The sequence below is a fragment of the Melanostigma gelatinosum genome (genome assembly GCF_949748355.1).
Source record: "Melanostigma gelatinosum genome assembly, chromosome: 6".
NCBI classification, from domain to species: domain Eukaryota; kingdom Metazoa; phylum Chordata; class Actinopteri; order Perciformes; family Zoarcidae; genus Melanostigma; species Melanostigma gelatinosum.
In genome coordinates this window covers 5745710-5764743 of record NC_136639.1, presented here as the reverse complement: position 1 = coordinate 5764743, position 19034 = coordinate 5745710, and the positions used below count along the sequence as shown (strand labels likewise).

Genomic DNA, 19034 nt, shown 5'->3' with positions numbered 1-19034 from the left:
CTCTAACAGTCCGCTGAAGCGCCTGTACAGCAGCTGACTCGAACAGCTCACCAGGCTCCACTGGGACAGTATGGAGGGTCCTCCTACATGTCTCAGATAGGGGTGACTGCGCCAGCCAAACCTGGCGGCGAGTCTGAACCAGGGTGGACATCATACATCCACGTTCCCTCGATATGAGCGCAAACGCCTGCAATGAAGCATCACTGAGCAGAAGCGTCGAAGTAGCCCGCTGCAGAGAATCTGCGAGGGAAAGCATGAGGTGGGAGAGGGAGTTGTCGATACGGTGCACAGCGCTGCTGTGCCCCAAGCCCTGGATAGCAGGTCATCTTTGACCCGACATTGGGTCGAGGGCATCTGGCATCGGGCCTCAGAGTCTCCTCAGGGGAAACTGATGGACGCCATAGTCGTCTAACTGGCTGGCATACGTGCAAGGCCAGATTTGCCACCTCCTGCATGGTCTGATGTAAGGCGGGAGAGAGCCCTGGTGTCTCCACCATGCACGCAACTCCCTCAGATATTCCTCGGAGGGAGGAACAGAAAAGGTGGTGAGGGCGGGAAGGTGCCTGAAGAAGGCACTCACAGGTGGATGTTCCAGCTGCTGTGTATGCCCGGCGTGCAAGCGCCATACAAATGACCAGGGTAGGTTGGTCTGGATTCAGCTGCCCTGACAGGGGGAGGTAGCCCTCCCGCATCAGGTGTTCCACTTCGGCCAGCCTAGCAGACCTTACTGCTCAAGGCGTGATGCCGCAGGTCCTGCCTGGGTTCTCCCTGCTAGGGCAAGAGGTCAGGGCCGTCCTCCGGCTGAAGAGGAGCTATACAGGTCCTACAGCCGGGAGAGTTTAACATGGCCGCGATTCTGGTGGAACCCTTGTCCCACTAGTTTATGCGGAATTCCAAATCAGTCCGAGCGGGAGCGCTCTGCTGAATGTTAAGAGAACAGGCAGGGGGCAGTCAGTGGCGAGTGATCCTTCGGACACTCTTCCCTTAGCCAGCCGCTGCAGATATTGGTGACCCACCAGTTAGCCTGAGCGAGAGCACTCTGCAACTGTGGAAACAGGTCAGGCAAAGTCCTTATAGTGAGAGGGGCGAGGGCACTCTCTAAGCCCACTCTCTTCACTAAGATAGTTGCTGCAGATATTAGTGTCCCCCCAGTTAGCTTGAGCGAGAGCACTCTGTTACCGTAAAAAACGGACAAAACAGAACACAGTCCGTACAGTGAGAGGGGAGCGAGGCCACTCTTCACTAAGATAGTTGCTGCCGATATTGGTGTCCCACCAGTTAGCTTGAGCGAGAGCACTCTGCCACTGTGGAAACAGGTCAGGCAAAGTCCTTATAGTGAGAGGGGCGAGGACACTCTTCACTAAACTAATTGCTGCAGATATTGGTGTCCCACCAGTTAGCTTGAGCGAGAGCACTCTGCCACTGTGGAAACAGGCCAGGCAAGTCCTTATAGTGAGAGGGGAGCGAGGACACTCTTCACTAAGCTAGTTGCTGCAGATATTGGTGTCCCACCAGTTAGCTTGAGCGAGAGCACTCTGCTACTGTGAAAAACTGACAAAAAGAACACAGTCCTTACAGTGAGAGGGGAGCGAGGACACTCTTCACTAAGACAGCTGCTGCAGATATTGGTGTCCCACCAGTTAGCTTGAGCGAGAGCACTCTGCTAACTGATATCCGCTACCGATATGTCCATAATGTTTACAACAATCAATGGACACACCGAGTATTAGCTTAGTCTAGTTAGCCGGAGCGAACTCGACAGCCGTAATGCGTAAAAACCATCAATGGGCACAACCTCAATGTTGATTTAGTATAACTAGCATTCACCGAGTTAGCCTGAGCGAGCACATTCCGCTAACTGTGATCGTTGTAATGCTACAAAGTTGATGGCCACAGCCCCAGTACCAGCTTTGTTTAGCTAGTTTCCCACTGAGTTAACCTGAGCGAGGACGCTCTGTTAACTGTGACAGCTCTGTTAACTGTGACAGCCGTCAGGATACAAAGTTGATGGACGCAGTCCCAGTATCAGCTTTTGTTTAGCTAGTTTCCCACTGAGTTAACCTGAGCGAGGACGCTCTGTTAACTGTGACAGCTGTAAGGATACAAAGTTGATGGCTACAGCCCCAGTATCAGCTTTGTTTAGCTAGTTTTCCACTGAGTTAACCTGAGCGGGGACGCTCTGTTAACTGTGACAGCTGTAAGGATACAAAGTTGATGGCTACAGCCCCAGTATCAGCTTTGTTTAGCTAGTTTCCCACTGAGTTGACCTGAGCGAGGACGCTCTGTTAACTGTGACAGCCGTAAGGTTTACAAAGTTGATGGACGCAGTCCCAGCTAGCATCCAAGTTAGCCTGAGTGAAGACACTGCTAACTGCGAATTACGTCAGATGTAAAGATTAAATCTCCATGTACACAACGCCAATGCGGACTAGTGTCTCACAAAGTTTGCCTGAGCAGGAACACTCTGCTAACTGTGATAGCCGTAACACTGTGAAGGGCGGGCCGACAGCGTAATTCTACGCTCTCGTTAGCGCGCCACTCGATTACTAGAGCGGAAGCGCTCTGCCAACCGTGGAACAAACAACTGTTATAGAAAACAATGTTAATCGATCTTACCGATTGCTGTCATCACGACTTAGCGGACCCTTATCAGACTGGTGACGACCGATGATAGAGGCGTCCACCAGTCCGGGGCTCGATGTCCGAACGGCGAACACACCGTTCCCTCCGAAGAGGGACAGCTCGTCGCAGCCTTTGGAGGGCGAGAGAACCGCAACTCCGACCGGTAGTCACAAGGCTACAGCGACGAGCTCTAATATGTCTTGATCGTAGACACATCCTTGTTTAAGCTACCATGGTAGCTAACCTGCGACGCGAGAAGAAAAAAGGACTGAGCTCAGGATGACACCGGAACTTATAGATGACGGTGGTCATCCGAGGTCACACGTGACTTTGTTGATATAAATATTCGACCTGCGCATGCGCGAGACGGGATACATCCAGTGTTAAGCACTGCCTCTGGCGGTCAGTAAGGATGAAATAGAACCTTATTTATTTGTCTTAAAGTTGACCACTAGAGGGCAGAAAGTAGACACCAAAACAATATTTGTTGCATCCCAACGAGACCACACAAGGACATACGAGAAAAAATAAAAGAAAAAGCGAGTGTCGCGTTGATTTCTAGCGTGCAGTGTCTGCTTGCAGCTAGCTGAACGTACCTCTCCTCTAGCTCACCATACCAGCGAAGAAGTCGCTTTATTTTTGCCAGTTCTGGGGCGATGGGGGAAGCTTTTCATTCACAGCGGATCATTTTACAAAATGTGTTTTCTTACTTCTTGTGCAAAAGAGATTAAAAAAAAAATTTGAATTGCAATAAAACTAGTTATTATCTGTATGTGCGCATAATCTATTCCGGATAAGATTGGTGATGAGAAATTGATCATGGCAGAGTTGAAACCACAGTATAATCAAATTGTTGACACATATAACCGTGACTTGACTGATGGATCTTCAAATTGCATTCTCCATGGCAACAAAAGATGAAGTGTTGATTGATGACATTGGTGTGTTATCAGTTGACAGACCTTTTCTCCCCGTCCGTCTCTGCCTCCACTCGGTCTGTTTCTCCACATTACCGACACAATATTTCACACAGTGAATTGGGAGTGAAGGCTGGGAGGTTAAAGTCTCAAACTCTTCTTCTTGTCGTAGGGTCACATGGGACCGCAGGGACCCCTTGGACCTCCTGGGCCAAAAGGTGAAAAGGTAGTTAACCACATTTACCTGCTGTCTCTAATAGCCGTCTGCACTTTGATTGTGTCTAATGAGCTCTGTAGACCTGGAATGACCGCGTTACTTAACAATGTAAAACTGTCGCGCAGGTCATTGTCTTTGATGCAGTCAGTTATTTTGATGCATTGGTTCTTCAGTTGTGTCCCTAATTCATGCTTCCTCTGTCTGTCTTATCCTTGCCATATTCCGAAAGTCATCCCTGATTTGATCAATGACATGAACTAGGACACATCCAATTAACTCGGTGCTGTCAAATGTACATAATCAGCCAAGCACCTGGTCTGCTCATGATTTTAGCAACATAATTTGTGTTTATTTGACAGGAGCAGCAGAAAATGGAACACGGCGCACTACAGTTTAGAGAGACGCTAATTTGCATGTTTTTTGTTTTGTAGTCCCTGGGCAGGAGCCATCTGGATGTGGATATTTGTGACTTTCTCTCTGCCAATAGCCACAAAATAATGGCCATGCTTGCGTTCTAATTAAATCAGTATCACGCTATCATGCCGGTCGTTGCAAAATGTACAATTGTCAATTGAGTGAGACAGGTAACCCTGGCACTAAAACATGCTGCCGATAAATACACATCTGTATCGCAGTTATATTAAAAGCACGAATGCTCTGGTAAATTGCTTGAATCCCTGTAAGTGTCAGCTGTGCTTGGCCCCTGGCCATCACTAATTATTCCTCCTACTTTTGGATGCCTGTTGGGCTCCACGCTTTTATTTATTTCATACGACACATGCACCACACGTGGCTATTACAATCATACACACATCCGTGGTTATTGTTTAATGAAGCCCATAAAAAAACCCTGAAACAGACATTGCCTCCGTTTATGTGGAATGGGATCATTGTGGGTAATAGCGCATGCAGCGGGCGATGTGCTTCCTTTGTTGTATTACATGCATTGATTTGGCACAAATCATTGGGTTTTGGGCAAAATTCCATTGACTGTGGTCGTGCGTCTGTGCCTGTATTGCTTGTTGAGGGGGAGCAGGGAGACGACAGCAAGGTAGAAGGTCCGGCAGGTCCCCAAGGTGACAGAGTGAGTTTCTTACATAAACCTGTTTTTTCCTGTCTCATTTGTTAGTGGTTAGTCTGGATTGTTTCATTCATTTGTTTCCATTATTGAACCCTAGGGTCCTCCTGGAAACAGAGGAGAGAGAGGAGAGCCAGGTGATAGCGGACACTTTGTAAGTGAAATATGAATAAACGGACATGTTGTTATTGACTTCAGGTAAAGTGTCAATTACATTCAAGTGCTTTCTGTCCATTGACCTGCAGAAACGTCTTTATTTCAGGGTCAAATAGGCATCGATGGAAAGAGAGGTGAAGCTGGTGCCTCGGGGCTTCCTGTAAGTATCTTACTTATATCTCTTAAAATGCAAAAGATTTATAGACATTGTGTCATATCGTCCAAACACAATCGGTGTAATTCAAATCAAACGGCAATGATCATTTTAGGGACACTCTGGGCCAAAGGGACAACCGGGCCTGAAAGGATCCAAAGGTGACCAAGTAAGGACGGACAGATAGTGGCATGGTTTCATTATTAGAAAGCTCAATTACTTAACGCGATATTATTGGACTGTATTTACTGCCATGCAACCATGTAAGAACTGCGGAACATGAACTCTCTATACTCCAGGGTCAGAAAGGAAAATCAGGGGCGAGAGGTGCATCTGGGACCAAAGGACCACCAGTGAGTTAGATACATATCTCAGTATATAATCAGACATAACTCACAGTGGGGCTTCATATTTAAAACCAATGCAAGCTTTGACATTATGACTGTCTTTCTAAGGGTCCTGAGGGTCCTCTTGGCCCACGAGGAGTTGTGGGTAGGGAGGGACTTGAGGGCCTGTCTGGCATGGATGGAGTTCCTGGTGAAGATGGAACTAAAGGAGTCGAGGTGAGGACACTGCCAGCGGTTCACCTTTCCAAGGAATGAATAAAAAATCTCATTATTGTTCACTAAACAATGTACGATAATAAATGATTCCTTGAATCTTCGGTGTTAAGGGGGAGCAAGGAGAAGATGGAGAAGTGGGCTTACCTGGCAAACCTGGGCAGCAGGGCTCAACCGGTGAGATGGGGCTTCCTGGAAGTCAAGGCTCCTTTGGACCAAAGGTGGGAATGATGGGTGGACAATGTGTACAATTTTTTCTTCATTTTAGTTGCTTGAGCTTGTTGGGCAAAGTCTGTGCCAACTCTGCTGTAATCTGCCAGGGTGGCCTTCCTTTGCCGCCAAACGTGCCATCTTTATGTTTGGACTGTTTTCTAATCTCCAATGCCACCATATTTCTATAGACCTCATTTTCACAGCAACAGCTGCAGGAAGTAAGTGTTGCAAATATGAACGAGTTGGCATCGTCTTAGTTTTCATGGCCTTGCCAATGTAACATTAAAGTTACATAAGCATAACAGTGAGAAACATAGGGAGGCTTTATCTGTTAGTATTTTAAGAGGCCAGTTGAGATAAGACTTGGATTGCTAGCCCACTGAATGCAAGAATAAGTGTGGTGGGAAGCCAGTGAGGGACCCCGAGCTTGTCGCTGCACCAGCGGCTTATACTGGTCGGTCTGGTGTCTGCCTAGAGGTTACTTGGTGGCAGGATGCGCACGTGTTTATGTGTGTTTGTGTCTGTTCTCCAGGGTGAGAGGGGTCTTCCAGGCCAAACTGGTGCTTCAGGGAAAAAAGGCTCTATTGGCGGGATGGGATTGCCAGGACAACACGGAGAGCAGGGACCTGAAGGGCAACCAGTGAGCACTCATTTGTGAAATCACTTAAATTTCCGTTACATGACAACCTTTTCTGCTTGTTCAGTAATGAAGATGATCATGCTTTCTTTTCACTGTGTATCAGGGGGTTACTGGTGACCAAGGCTTTCCAGGGGTGTTGGGTCTGTTTGGACCAAAGGTATGTGCACCCATTAAGCTCCACTCGCAACCAAAGTGATGAACTTCAGGTCAATCAGACCTATAAAGTTTTAGTTCTCCAGTCTGAACAAAGTTGTTGATGGTGATATGACTCAGAATGACCCAAAAGCAATTTGTGGGTATGACTCACATTTCGGTTGAAGTGCTTTTGTGAAGTTTGAGGTTTTCAAATTGTCTGGAGGTACATTGCATTACCTTGTCTTCAGTGAAAAATTGATACAAAAGCTGTTCTGTATTACTGTAACATGCCCCAGGATGACATCTGCTGCACCACAAGTCTGCTTTACTTACAGCACTGCTGCAGTATAGATTACTGCCAGCTGAAGAAACAGAACAGGCTTTCCTGGAGTCTCGCTCTTTAATGTGAACCCTGAGGGGGATCTTGGATACTTTCCTACTGTGGGAGTTGAACAGTTGAGCAGATGAGCTTTGCGTTAGTTGTTCAGTGGAGTTTAGTGTAATTGTTCTAACTCAGGGGCAATGAGTATGCATAATTGGAGTTAATTACAATTACAAAATCAGCCTACTATCACCTGAAGAATATATCAAGGATTAGAGGACTTATGTCTCAACAGGATGTGTAAAACTTGTCCATGCATTTATCTTCAGCAGACTGGACTACTGTAACGGTGTGTTCACAGGTCTCTGTAAAAAGTCCGTCAGAAAGCTGCAGCTGATTCAGAACGCTGCAGCTCGAGTCCTCACTAAGACCAGGAGGGTGGATCACATCACTCCAGTTCTGAGGTCTTTGCACTGGCTTCCTGTCCAACAAAGAATTGACTTTAAAATCCTGCTGTTGGTTTACAAAGCACTCAGGGAGACATCGATTCAAATTCAGGCGCAATGTATGTTTTAAATCTCCTTTACTTTTGCCTTTATGCTTTTAATGGTTTCATGTGAAGCACTTTGAATTACCTTGTTGTTGAAATGTGCTCTACAAATAAACTTGCCTTGCCTTAAGGCTCTGAAACAAAACATCTCAAGTCCTGGAGTGATGTTGAATGGCTGCAATGCAACAATATTGACCCTATTCTAGATAGGAGATGAAGCTGTAGTTTCTTATAGAACTTTTCCACTTGGATTTACTACATGAATCAAACTTTATTATAGCGCTATTATGATAAAAGCACTGTGCTGCAAAGCATTTATTTTTTACAGCTTTTATTAGAGTCGATTGAAACTGGGAGCGCGTGTGTCGTTAAGCAGTGAGCTAGCTGTTTGCAGTGGTGTATGAAAATGTTACATCTTTCATAATGTGCCCTAGCAGAACGCTTTTTGTATGAGGCTGCCAGTGGATTAATAGAGGAGCATTGCATCACAGTTGCTGAAGGGGCTTTGGGTTTACCACTCTCAAAGAACAAGGGCAACCTTGGAGGAGGTGATGAGGAGGGTTGAGTGAAGTGACAATCATCCTCCTCAGAGAAACAGGCTGAGACTGCTTTCAGAGACGCAAACGTGAACATCTTCATAATAAAGTGTCTAAAATGGCCTTGTGTTCAATAAATTAGCCAACAAATAAGCAAGTTGATCATTGAGTACCAGTAAGTCAGTTATTACGCTCAAAGGGGATCTTTGTCTTGCAACACATGTTCCTGTAAAAACAAAAATCGTATAAATGTAAAAATAGTACAATGTGGCAATTCGTATCAGTGTATAATACAGACTGCTGCAATTAGCGTTAGCAATTGGTCTGAACATAGGTGGGTTTTCTTAGAGCCACCGCCTAGTGGCCATTAGAGGAACAGTAGGTTAAGACATCTCACTTGTTTTAGCGTTTAACATGGTGGTTGCCATTCGCTAACCGCAGAGAAATGTGTCAATGGAACAAATCCTGCTTCTTGTCAACGAGGGTCATTGAAAATTCAATATGGGTTTAACCTTTAGACTTACCATATCTCATCTACGGTTATAAACTATAAATATTTGTCTTTCTAGGGACCGCTGGGAGACATTGGCCCAGCAGGGATACAGGGACCAAAAGGACCACGTGGTTTGTTGGTGAGATGAAGATTAATGGCAGTTTGGTGACTGTGCAGTTTTCCAGCCAACACCAGTGCACTGAACTCTCACAAACTGCATACTTGCATGAAAAATCAACAGTAGCTTCATATGATACTCCATCATATGTGTCGTCAAGTCACGAACATGCTTCTGCTTTCCAGGGTATGGAGGGAGCTTTGGGCCCCGTTGGCATCGTTGGCCCCAGCGGTCACCCTGTATGTACCTCATATCTCATCCTATCTGCCAAGCTTTGTGTGACTTCGCTCTGCTTTTTTTGGCAGTGATGGAGTGATCCTCTGTCTCCTTTCTCTCCATCAGGGACCCGCGGGTGACAAAGGAAGTCGGGGGGAGACGGTGCGTGGTGATGTTTTGATGGATCATTGTGTCTGTACTTTGAGCACAGAATAGGATACTTAGTATGGAGACGGCACGCCACTCGGCCTCCTTTGCCCTCGGCACTTTTCATTTCCTATTGTGCTCCACTGTTTGCTCTTTACACTCACAGTGACACTTAGCTGCTGTGGAATTCCTGTCAGGGTGATGAATGTTAGCTGCATGCTCATCTCAAGCTTTTTAAAGAGATTTTTTTAAGAGTGCTCGTGTAAAGGCATAGTTCACAAAGCTCACTCCCAAAAACGGCAACATTCATGTGTAAGTTTGCCGTGTGAAGTTGGGATTTGCTGTGCGTAGAAATACCGTTTCTGAGTGTAGACCGACAAAGAAGCAGTCAATCGAATTGGCACGAAGACGGCATTACACTGGGCATGATAGAATAATAGCGGGTCTGCTCTCTAACTCTTTCTGTTATTGTGGGATTGTCCACTTGTGAATATTGATTACTTTTTATTTTGTTTCTTGCAGGGGTTGCAAGGACCAAGGGTGAGTCATTATTCACCCCCTGCAGCTAAATCATCATCATTATTCTTTGCACAGGGCCGGTAGCCTGCTCAGTGCGAGACGAAATCAATTACCTACTTTATGGTCTTCCATAAAATCCAAGTTCTAAAATAATAATAAGAAGGCTAATGTGATGTTGCAATCTTTCAGGGATTCCGTGGCCCTCGTGGACCACCCGGACCACCAGTAAGTTTTTGATTTTGCGTTAATTCTCCTTTTATATGTAATTCAGTCTCGACTTGTGCGTGTTAACGCGTGAAAATAAAAAGAGTTAAGTTTGGTTAAAATGGGTTGAAAAGTAAATACCGGTATCTGTGCATATCTGCATATTGGATGAGAGTGGCAGAACCCACCACACCACACAGTGGAGAATAAGATGTATAGAAGTCATTACAGTATACACGGTAGAATACAGAGTGGATGTTTCTACAGCAGTGCAAACAAGATAAACAAGTGTACATGGTGTATATACTGAAGGCTTTTCTCTTTGCTCTTCAGGGTCTGCCCAGTTCCTCACTCTCACTTGTAAGTGTTTCTCGTTAATGTCCATCATGTAGAGTATGTCATAAAAAGCTGTAAAACATGTATAGTATTGAACGTCATCATGAATGTCGTGAAAAATCATAGTATGGTGTTCCACGAAAAGGCATTAAAAAGTCACAGTATCTGACAAAAACTCAAAGTATAGTAAACTGTCAAAGTAGAATATGTCATTAAGAGTCAAAGTATAGTCATAAAGATGAATTGTATATGTCATAATAAAATATAAAACACTCACTGGTATTGTTAGTCATAAAAACAAAAATGTTAAAGTCCAAATGGTATGTCATAAACGTCATTGATAAGTTGTAGTATGGTATTTAATAAATAATTGAAGTGTAGTATGCAATACAAATGTCACATTCAATTCATAGTATGTCATAAAAGAGCATTTCATGAAAAGTCACCTTCAAGGCATTGTTGTGGTTACCTTGCCGGCAGAGAAATGAGGCTCTTGGTGCCGCCTTTCAAGTCATCATCAACTCCCATGCTGCACTGAGGCCCGAGGTTAGTTCTGAGGAAAACTATGCTCACTGCAAGACATCACCGTTGACTGTTGGGGGTCCGAATGTATTATTCATTTGAATGAGTCCTTCAAAAAAAAAGAAGGTTTTCTGATCGAATAATGTATAAAAACATTCATAGAAATTACAATTCAATCACGCCAACACTTATGTCCGAAGCAGAACTATCCGAGCATGGACCTGCTCATGTCGGACCAGGGCACAGAGATCTTCAAGACCTTGCAGCATCTCAGCACTCTGATCCAGAGTCTGAAGAACCCGCTGGGAACCGGCGACAACCCCGCACGGATCTGCCGAGACCTCCAGAGCTGCGAAGAGAGGATGCACGATGGTGAGGAGACGTATAAACTGCTCGGTCCTTTCTGTGCACATATCCGTTCTGTCCTTGTTGAATAAGAGCTGTTCTCCTCCTCCGCTGCTGCTCTTTTACAGGCACATACTGGATCGATCCAAACCTCGGCTGTGCCGCCGACACTATTGAGGTGATGTGCAACTTCACTGCTGGTGGACAGACTTGCCTGAAACCGATCACCGTGTCCAAGGTTCGGATCACTTCTATATTTGGCCGTTTGCTGGACTTTCAAAGTCACGCTCAGTTGGCAAGTGAACGTCTACGATATTGATGTTTTGGAGTTATTCTTCAGCCATAACATTTTGTAATTAACCATCATAACGCACAAGATCACAAACACAGACATAATCAATGTCCGCATGAACTGTAAATGAAACAATAGGGACAGACAATCATACACAATCTGTGATCCATATCTAACAAATTCTAATTAATTACACAATTTGAGTCTATTGTCAACTAAAAAAAAAAAGTACTTTTATTACATACAGAGTCCAGTTATTGTTTACATCAGTAATTTCTTCAGGAATTATGGCATTTATAAACAAGCCTATTTTCTAAATGAGGATTATTTGAGGAACACACATTCTTGCTTGACAGTTGGAGATGGGCGTGGGTCGTATCCAGATGAACTTCATCCACCTTTTGAGCACGGAGGCCGTGCAGCACATCACCATTCACTGCCTCAACACACCCGTGTGGGCAGCAGGACCCTCCCTGCAACCCTCATCCAGGGCTGTGAGCTTCAAGGCCTGGACAGGGGAGGAGATTCAGGCCGGCGACCCCCTCGAGCCGCTCATACCCCGGGACGACTGCTGGGTGAGCACTGCTACTTTTCTGGCATGGCTACAAAGGAGGACTTTATCCGCCAAAAGGCACTGTGTATATCCTGGATGTCTTACAAATGAATGAAAGGCATTTCCTTCCTCATGAAACATTTGTAAAGCAAATTATTTTAAACATATTTAAAATTCAGCATCGCTTACGTTTAAAAGTGTACTGCTGAGAAACTATCCTTCTTCACATCCTGTGACCGAGCGCTACCTTCACTTTCAGATCAAAGATGGCCGCTGGCATCAGACCCACTTCATCTTCCAGACCCAGGACCCAAACTTACTCCCCATCGTGGACGTGTACAACCTAGCGACCAGACGTGGCGCGAGCTTCCACCTCGAGGTTGGACCCGTGTGCTTCTTATAGGCCCCCCCGTGGAGGGGGCCGGGAAATACTCCTCAAAGGAGGGGGGGGGGAAGAGACTAATGCTTCTGTGGTTTCCAGAGACAACAGACCACCATTTTCTCCCCGCGAAATATGCTTGGACTGCAGAAACAAGAGAGGGGGGGGGGGGCACCGCAGAAAGGAGGCCCATTGAAAATGCAGAGACAAGAATTCCAGCACTAATCAGCCTATGGAAAACAACAATAAGCTTCTTTTTTTTCAGAGACTCGTTTGTGTGATACAACACCTGAATGGCCCTTTTTTGGAAGGAAGTAATATGAGCGTCTCTCTATGTTGTATCATATTTTCTTCACGGGCTGTGACCCAATTTAGCAAAAAACCTACGTTTTTTGAAGAGATCTGTACAGAAATACGGGACAGTTACAAATGCAAATGCAATAATTCCTATTTTCTAAGTATTATTTATACATGTATGTGTACTGTATATTGTAATATAAAGTGCAATAGTTATTTTTCCACAGCCTTCAGGCATATGCATTATAGACACAACAGCACTCATTCAGGTATGCAGTGTGCCTGAGACACACAGGCGCACTGTCTCCAGGTCAGTCTTCTTGAACTTCTAATAACTGTCCGGTGCCGAGAGAGCCCCGCGTTCACACAGATGTCCTCACGCCATCAACTGCTGTGCGGTGCTCTCCGTGTCGACAAAGACGTCACCCGATACAGATCCGGGATGACACGGAGGAGACACCTGGTGCTACAACCGTCGACACTCGTACGATAAACTCTCGTCAGCTCTCAAAGCTACGTCTGTGCTTCACCAAAAAAAAAAAAAGGGAAGATTGTAAAATGTACACGCTGGAAATTATATTTTCAAGGTATTATTTCCACGGTTTCAATATTCTTCGTACCGTCTGACACTATAACTTACTGTAATTATGCAACCGTTACGATCTACAGTGGATTCTATTTAAATTGTATTTAAATTCTGGTTAGCTGTCCAGTTCAAAACCAGGCATCAATGTTATGTTTTATGAGTCATTTAGAGCGTTATGGATTCTACGGTCTGTTTTTGGTTTTTCCCCAATTAATCTGTCCGAGACAATCAACTGTATTTGAGGACATTACCGTCTGTATTATTTACTGTTTCAGCATTTGTCACTCAAAGGTGCAGCAATGGCGATTGGTCCCGCCAATTTCTAAACTCAGAGGATTTCTTACAATAGAGAACACAAGAGAGTTTACAGTGTTTAATCTGTGCGGACAGTACATGCTGCGTGAATGAAGTCTAATGACTCAACAGGTAATTCAATAAAAGTCTGAAACCTTTGTTGATCAGCAGCTTTCGTTTTCTTTTCATTAAAAGAAAAACTTATTGTCAAAGTCAGCAAATAACATGCATTTAAGCTTCCTGATATTCATGTCACACATCTGGAACTGTCAAATCCTGACAGTGTTGTAAACGTGGAGACAAATTGTGTCCTTGAAGTGATGCCTTTCTTTTTTTTTTAATGACAACTCCCCGATCAGTTTTAGTGGCGAATAAAAAAAACGAAGACACGGGCAGACTTGGAGGTTGAAAGAACTATATTAGCAGACTGCTGTATCCTAACACACAGCATCTTATCTTGGGCACATGGCATGGCGGCCCCCGTCAACAGGGAGGTTCACTCCAGTAATGAAGCTGGCGGCATCGGAGGCCAGGAAGGCGATGCCGTGGGCCACTTCTTCCACCTCCCCTGGTCGACCCAGGGCATGGGTCTGCTTGCACTTTGCAAGAAACTGGATGGGTGAAAAGCAAAAGATTGACAGACACCGAGTGTTTGTTATTTGTCTCGTGTGCTATCAGATGCTAGGAGATGACAACCTCTGAAAAAATACATCTGTTTTAGTGGCAACACGTATGCGTTACCTGGGCATACTGGTCCTCATCTAGTCCTGCTCTCTTGTGGACCTCTGTGATGATCACACCAGGGCTGAAGAGATGCAGCAGGAGCAGGGACACAAGATATGGTGCATCAATGGAATTCATTTCCAACAGAAACAACTGATATCAATGCTTTATGAATCAGAAATGCATGGGATATGTGTTAGCTAATTGCATACATCCAAAATAATTTCATTAAAACCCTCACCAGACAGAGTTCACTCTGACTTGCTTTGACGCCAGCTCTGAAATGAAAGAGTCATGTTATTGACTGTGAACTTTGTACAATGCTTAACATAATACACAGTATAAATGTCTCACTCACCAAGTGCTGTACAACGTGTGAACTGATCAATGGCGGACTTGGACATGCAATAGGCCAGCACACCAGGGAACTACAGAGAGAAAGCACTACAAGTAAGAAATACATGAAGTGGGTGTGGTCGTGAATAGGTGGCCCGCTGTAATACCCACTGATCTCTGTCCGTTGACACTGGATACGTTGACAATGGAGCCTTTGGTCTTGATCAGGTGGGGCACACACAGCTGAGTCAGCTGGTATACGGTTCTGGAGAATGAAACAAACGTGAGGGGACATTCAAACTAAAAATGATCAATAATACATACGTGAACACGACATATCAAGTGTGGGAGTAATCACTACTAGTCTTGTGTCCTTGCGGGCCCTTTTGAAATACATCCATGCATCACTTCAGCCAACTGCCATTTGAACTTGAGAGTCATCCGCCATATCCCAGCTACTAATCAACCTGTACTACTGTAGGTTTAGCACCGATATATCTTTATGATGCTCTGCGTTATCCTACCTGACATTGATGTTCATGATCCTGTCGTACTGAGCCATGTCTGTTGTCTCTATGCTGCCCATGGCCAGGATACCAGCGCTGTTAACGAGGACATCCAGTCTGCCGAAGTGAGCGATAGTTTGCTCCACCGTCTTCTTCACCGTCTCCTCGTCAGTGAGGTCTCCAGGAACCAGCAAAGGCTAATAAAACACAGACGTGTTAGGAATTTAAAGGCATTTTTCAAGATCATAGTCACACAATACTGAACAAATGACTTTGTTAAAGGCAGTAATGTTTGGATGGTAAAGTAAAATTGTTTGCAGGTTGTTTTTAATGTGTCAGCATGTATGCACCAGTGTCAGAAATGGTCATTTTACATCGTCTACATGTATTTACACTTTATAACACATTTAACACATGTGGATGTGCTCATCCAACAATGCATTGCGGCTCAATATATTGACAGCAGACTTTTTAACGAATATTCACTTGCAACTTAACGTGCGAGGCTTTGGTGATTGTACGTTTACGTTTTTACACAAGCGGACCACCAAACTCCATTCATAAAAACATTAAAAGTGTAGAATCTTGATCCTCTCTACTCTTGGTCCACAAAAGACTGCATTGAACGGTGTCGACATGTTTGTACTCTAGTTAATATTTCATCCCAAGTCACATAACGTTGGTGCACAGCTCAGTGTGAGGGTCGGCTACCTCGGCTGCTCCGCAGTCGGTGCACTGTTTGGCTATTTTCTTTAGATTGTCCACGTCGCGTCCGTTCAGAGCCAACAGCGCTCCGAGTTTGGCGAACAGGACGCTCGTGCCTGCACCGATGCCCGAGCTGGCACCCGTTATGAGGGTCACTTTATCCCGCAGGGAAGACACCTGGAACACACAAACATGTCCATCAGGTGTCCACGCAGGTACCGAACCTCACGGTGAACCGATGTTAAGTTGGTATAAAGCCATAATAAATAGTCAAAGTAGACTTACTTTAAATGCATTGTCTGAGGCCATTTCTGCGGGGTTTTAATGTAGTTTGTATGAACTTGCTACGGACAGCGAAACACACTTCGTCCACTAGTGATGACGTAGGAGGTGCTCATCTGTTTGACAGCGCTGCTTCAGTTTTAGACTTCCAACCGTAACCCTTAAGCATCAAGTCTGTCGAAGTGGTGACATTTAACAATAGTCATTTTTGCACACAGATGTATTATTTACAAACGTTTTATTTCGTACAAAACATTGACAGCTTATTTACATTGCCTATCAAGAATAAAAAAGGATCAGACTGTAGCAGTGGGGTACAAAGTCGGGGGCGTGTTTTCTTTTTGGACTAAACTCTGAATTCATGAAGATAAACAGAAAAGGGTTCGCCTTTAATTGCAATGCAAATCATTTCATAAAATAACAATAAGCATACCAAGTTAAAACATTTGAAAGAGTATACACGTGCATTTTGCTTCAGGATGGACAGCAATTTAAGTGTTGACGAATTTAAACCACTAAGTAAGTTTGACTCAGAATTTAAATGCCGTTTACAACAAAAATATTAGAAAATTCTGGTACAAAAATGTGATTTTGTTAGGACAGCTCAGCATTATATAATTTCAGAGTCCGTGTCATGATGATGTCTGGGAGCGTTCTATCTAATTTCTAGCCTCTAACAAGTTATCCATTTTAACTTTGGCAGGGTACTTTAAACTGCATCAATAGGCTTATTGGAAATATCAGAGTCCAAGTTTGTGTTCAAGGCCTATTTGCATATTTGAAGAGAAAACTGTCTATGCAGCAAAAGGATTGGCATGAATGGTCACATCCTTTATCCGGGTTTCCGTCAGCGGTCTGAACGTCTTCTCATTGACGGGAAGTTTCTCCAGTTCATCCAGCGCTTCCAGGCCATCGATGATCCTACGCGTGGAAGAGATAAAGATGTCAGCTGCTTCAATAAAATACAGTCGAAACAATCTAACTTTCAGGCACACCAAGCGGCTGTCTGCAGAGCCGAAATAAATGTCCAACAATCATTATTTCCATCTCACGTAAGACCCATTTATCTGTATAAAAGGCTGCATACTTTCCAAACACCGTGTACTTCATGTCCAGATGGGGCTGTTTGGCATATGTGAAGAAAAACTGCGAGCCATTTGTGTTGGGGCCATTGTTTGCCATTGAGACCACTCCTCTTACATTATGCTGAAATAAAAGAAAGCCAAAGAACACAAAAGTTACAATGCTGAAGAGTGATGAACCCCGATGAAATATTAGGCCAACATGCTCGAATTAGTAGGTACTCACTTTTAGGTGCTCACTGAACTCATCTTCATATTTGCGGCCCCATATACTTGTTCCTCCTTTGCCTGTGCCTGATTGGTTTAATCAAAATACGGGGAATGACGATCAAGAAGTGAGGATGAGAATTCTGCCATTTCAGTGTTGATATGCAGCAGATGCAACAACAATCCCATACCTGTCGGATCTCCAGTTTGAACCATGAAACCTTTAATATTGCGGTGGAAGACACATCCAGTGTAGAAGCCACTGGCACACAAAGCAAGGAAGTTCTGTAAATAGTGAAATATATGTGTTAGGATAGTCAAAGTTAAATCCTTAAAAAAAAAGGAATATTAAAGAGACTGCAGTGATGAAATGTATCCAAGTACTTTATTGAAGTATTGTACTTAATTACAATTTGAGGTACTTGTACTTGAGTATTTCCATTTTTGTTCTTTGTACAACTTAATCTGTTACATTGTGGGGGTAAATATTGTACATTTCACTCGGCTACATTTATTTTGATAGCTTTAGTTTATTGTTATTTTGCAGAGGCAGATTACAAAATATATGAAAGTAATAAACTATGATGTAATTGTATGGATAAGACCACCCAGCAGTACATCAATTAGATAAAAGAATCCCCCAGCTGAAAAGAATACATTATTCTGAAATGGGCCATTTTGCATTACTTTTTTTTGATCCAAATACTTGAATGCATTAATCTTTACTTGTAGCGTAATATTAACACACGGTGGCATTGATACTTTTACTTCAGTAAAATAACTTCCATCCACCACTGAGAGACTGTATATATAGAATAATATAACAACTTTAATGCAACTTTCAGCCAACGCTTGCAGCGTGACGTAACGTTAACTGTAGCCAAAGTTAGGTCACTTACCTCACATGTTCTCGGTGCGCGCTCACAAAACAATTCGATTTTAATTTCTCCTAGATCTGTTTGAAGGGTAACAGCCTGTAACATGAGGAAAAGAAGAATAATCATTAACCCAAAACGTTAACTTTTAGGAGGCACATGAATCACCATTCATTACAGTTTGCGAGCTAGCTTAGCACATTAGCCTGACTGTAACAAAATAAGCACGTTCTCCTTACAAAAGGGAAGTCTCTCGCCTGGCTCCTAACAAACGAATAGGCCTTAAAACACCGTATTCGTTGACATTTACTTAAACGGTTCTGTTGTTTTTAAGATAACAGATATCTGCTGAAAATGTCGACAATCAAATTTACCATTTCAAACGTTGCGTCTTTGGACAAGTGTGTCGGAAAAACATGTCCGTGTAGGTGCAGTGGCCAGCAAAGAATGGTTCCGCAGAGAATTTACGATCTACGAAAAAAAACCAAAACGATTATCGTGACATATTTACCTCTGCACAGAGCTGTTGAAGCTCAATGTAAACAGCCAGAACCACACAGTCTCTGCAGAGGTTTAACACTTGTGATGCTGTTCAGACATGGTCAAATGTTATGTTATGTGGCCCCTGGATGGAAATTCTGGGGTTAGCCCCCCATATTCCCATTCTGTGAAATGTTTACAATTTTTATATGGTTTCTCTGCTTAAATTATATACCTACCAGATTTGTTTTGGGTTACATGCAACACACGGGCACAAAACTGGGATAATGATTGTATTAGATTTTGATACAGGGACCTTGTTAAAGACAGGAACTCAACATGAGGTTGTCGAGCAGGATGCACCTTGAAGCCTCATGCCAGTTGATTTTGTGCTTTGGTGCATAATCCCAAACACAACGCTGGGCAGTTGACATATC

The 19034-nt window shown here is 43.9% G+C and overlaps 3 protein-coding genes across 4 annotated transcripts in view; 1 reads left to right on the top strand and 2 right to left on the bottom strand.

The window, feature by feature from the left end:
* col27a1b (collagen, type XXVII, alpha 1b) overlaps window positions 1-12274 on the top strand; it is a 60613-nt gene extending 48339 nt beyond the window's left edge. Inside the window, exons 41-61 of one of the 2 annotated variants that reach the window (XM_079269630.1) lie at window positions 3712-3765; window positions 4784-4840; window positions 4935-4988; window positions 5097-5150; window positions 5260-5313; window positions 5444-5497; window positions 5600-5707; window positions 5818-5925; window positions 6450-6557; window positions 6661-6714; window positions 8670-8732; window positions 8897-8950; window positions 9054-9089; window positions 9597-9614; window positions 9783-9818; window positions 10131-10157; window positions 10614-10679; window positions 10859-11027; window positions 11129-11238; window positions 11649-11867; window positions 12105-12274. In XM_079269630.1, coding sequence (XP_079125756.1) covers window positions 3712-3765; window positions 4784-4840; window positions 4935-4988; window positions 5097-5150; window positions 5260-5313; window positions 5444-5497; window positions 5600-5707; window positions 5818-5925; window positions 6450-6557; window positions 6661-6714; window positions 8670-8732; window positions 8897-8950; window positions 9054-9089; window positions 9597-9614; window positions 9783-9818; window positions 10131-10157; window positions 10614-10679; window positions 10859-11027; window positions 11129-11238; window positions 11649-11867; window positions 12105-12248 — 1647 coding nt within the window. In that variant the 3' untranslated portion in view covers window positions 12249-12274. Of the gene's footprint in view, window positions 1-3711; window positions 3766-4783; window positions 4841-4934; window positions 4989-5096; window positions 5151-5259; window positions 5314-5443; window positions 5498-5599; window positions 5708-5817; window positions 5926-6449; window positions 6558-6660; window positions 6715-8669; window positions 8733-8896; window positions 8951-9053; window positions 9090-9596; window positions 9615-9782; window positions 9819-10130; window positions 10158-10613; window positions 10680-10855; window positions 11028-11128; window positions 11239-11648; window positions 11868-12104 lie in introns of both variants that reach the window. The other variant, XM_079269629.1, reaches the window with a different exon arrangement.
* A 1525-nt stretch (window positions 12275-13799) lies between these two features.
* Window positions 13800-16075, bottom strand: LOC306778646 (3-oxoacyl-[acyl-carrier-protein] reductase FabG). The gene is made up of 8 exons (XM_079270254.1): window positions 15957-16075; window positions 15678-15848; window positions 14985-15163; window positions 14632-14725; window positions 14483-14552; window positions 14366-14402; window positions 14143-14206; window positions 13800-14012 (listed from the first exon to the last, which is right to left on the bottom strand). The coding sequence occupies exons 1-8, from the start codon at window positions 15978-15980 to the stop codon at window positions 13854-13856; spliced, it is 798 nt and encodes a 265-aa protein (XP_079126380.1). The 5' UTR covers window positions 15981-16075; the 3' UTR covers window positions 13800-13853.
* Window positions 16076-16218: 143 nt separating this feature from the next.
* Window positions 16219-18533, bottom strand: ppil3 (peptidylprolyl isomerase (cyclophilin)-like 3). The gene is made up of 6 exons (XM_079269573.1): window positions 18492-18533; window positions 18142-18216; window positions 17434-17527; window positions 17262-17329; window positions 17041-17159; window positions 16219-16874 (listed from the first exon to the last, which is right to left on the bottom strand). Exons 1-6 carry the CDS (start codon window positions 18492-18494, stop codon window positions 16748-16750), a joined length of 486 nt encoding a protein of 161 aa, XP_079125699.1. The 5' UTR covers window positions 18495-18533; the 3' UTR covers window positions 16219-16747.
* Between the last annotated feature and the right edge of the window lie 501 nt (window positions 18534-19034).

Bases quoted from the DNA above. Each gene is read 5' to 3' on its own strand.
- LOC306778646 (XM_079270254.1), bottom strand. From the start codon at position 15,980: ATGGCCTCAGACAATGCATTTAAA. The intron at 15,164-15,677 runs GTAGCCGACCCT...GTGTTTTATTAG, and splicing joins CCGACTGCGGAGCAGCCGAG to CCTTTGCTGGTTCCTGGAGA. The intron at 14,207-14,365 runs GTGAGGGTTTTA...GCATCTCTTCAG, and splicing joins GTCAGAGTGAACTCTGTCTG to CCCTGGTGTGATCATCACAG.
- ppil3 (XM_079269573.1), bottom strand. The intron at 17,528-18,141 runs GTAAGTGACCTA...CACTATTTACAG, and splicing joins GCGCACCGAGAACATGTGAG to AACTTCCTTGCTTTGTGTGC. The intron at 17,330-17,433 runs GTATGGGATTGT...TAAACCAATCAG, and splicing joins TCAAACTGGAGATCCGACAG to GCACAGGCAAAGGAGGAACA.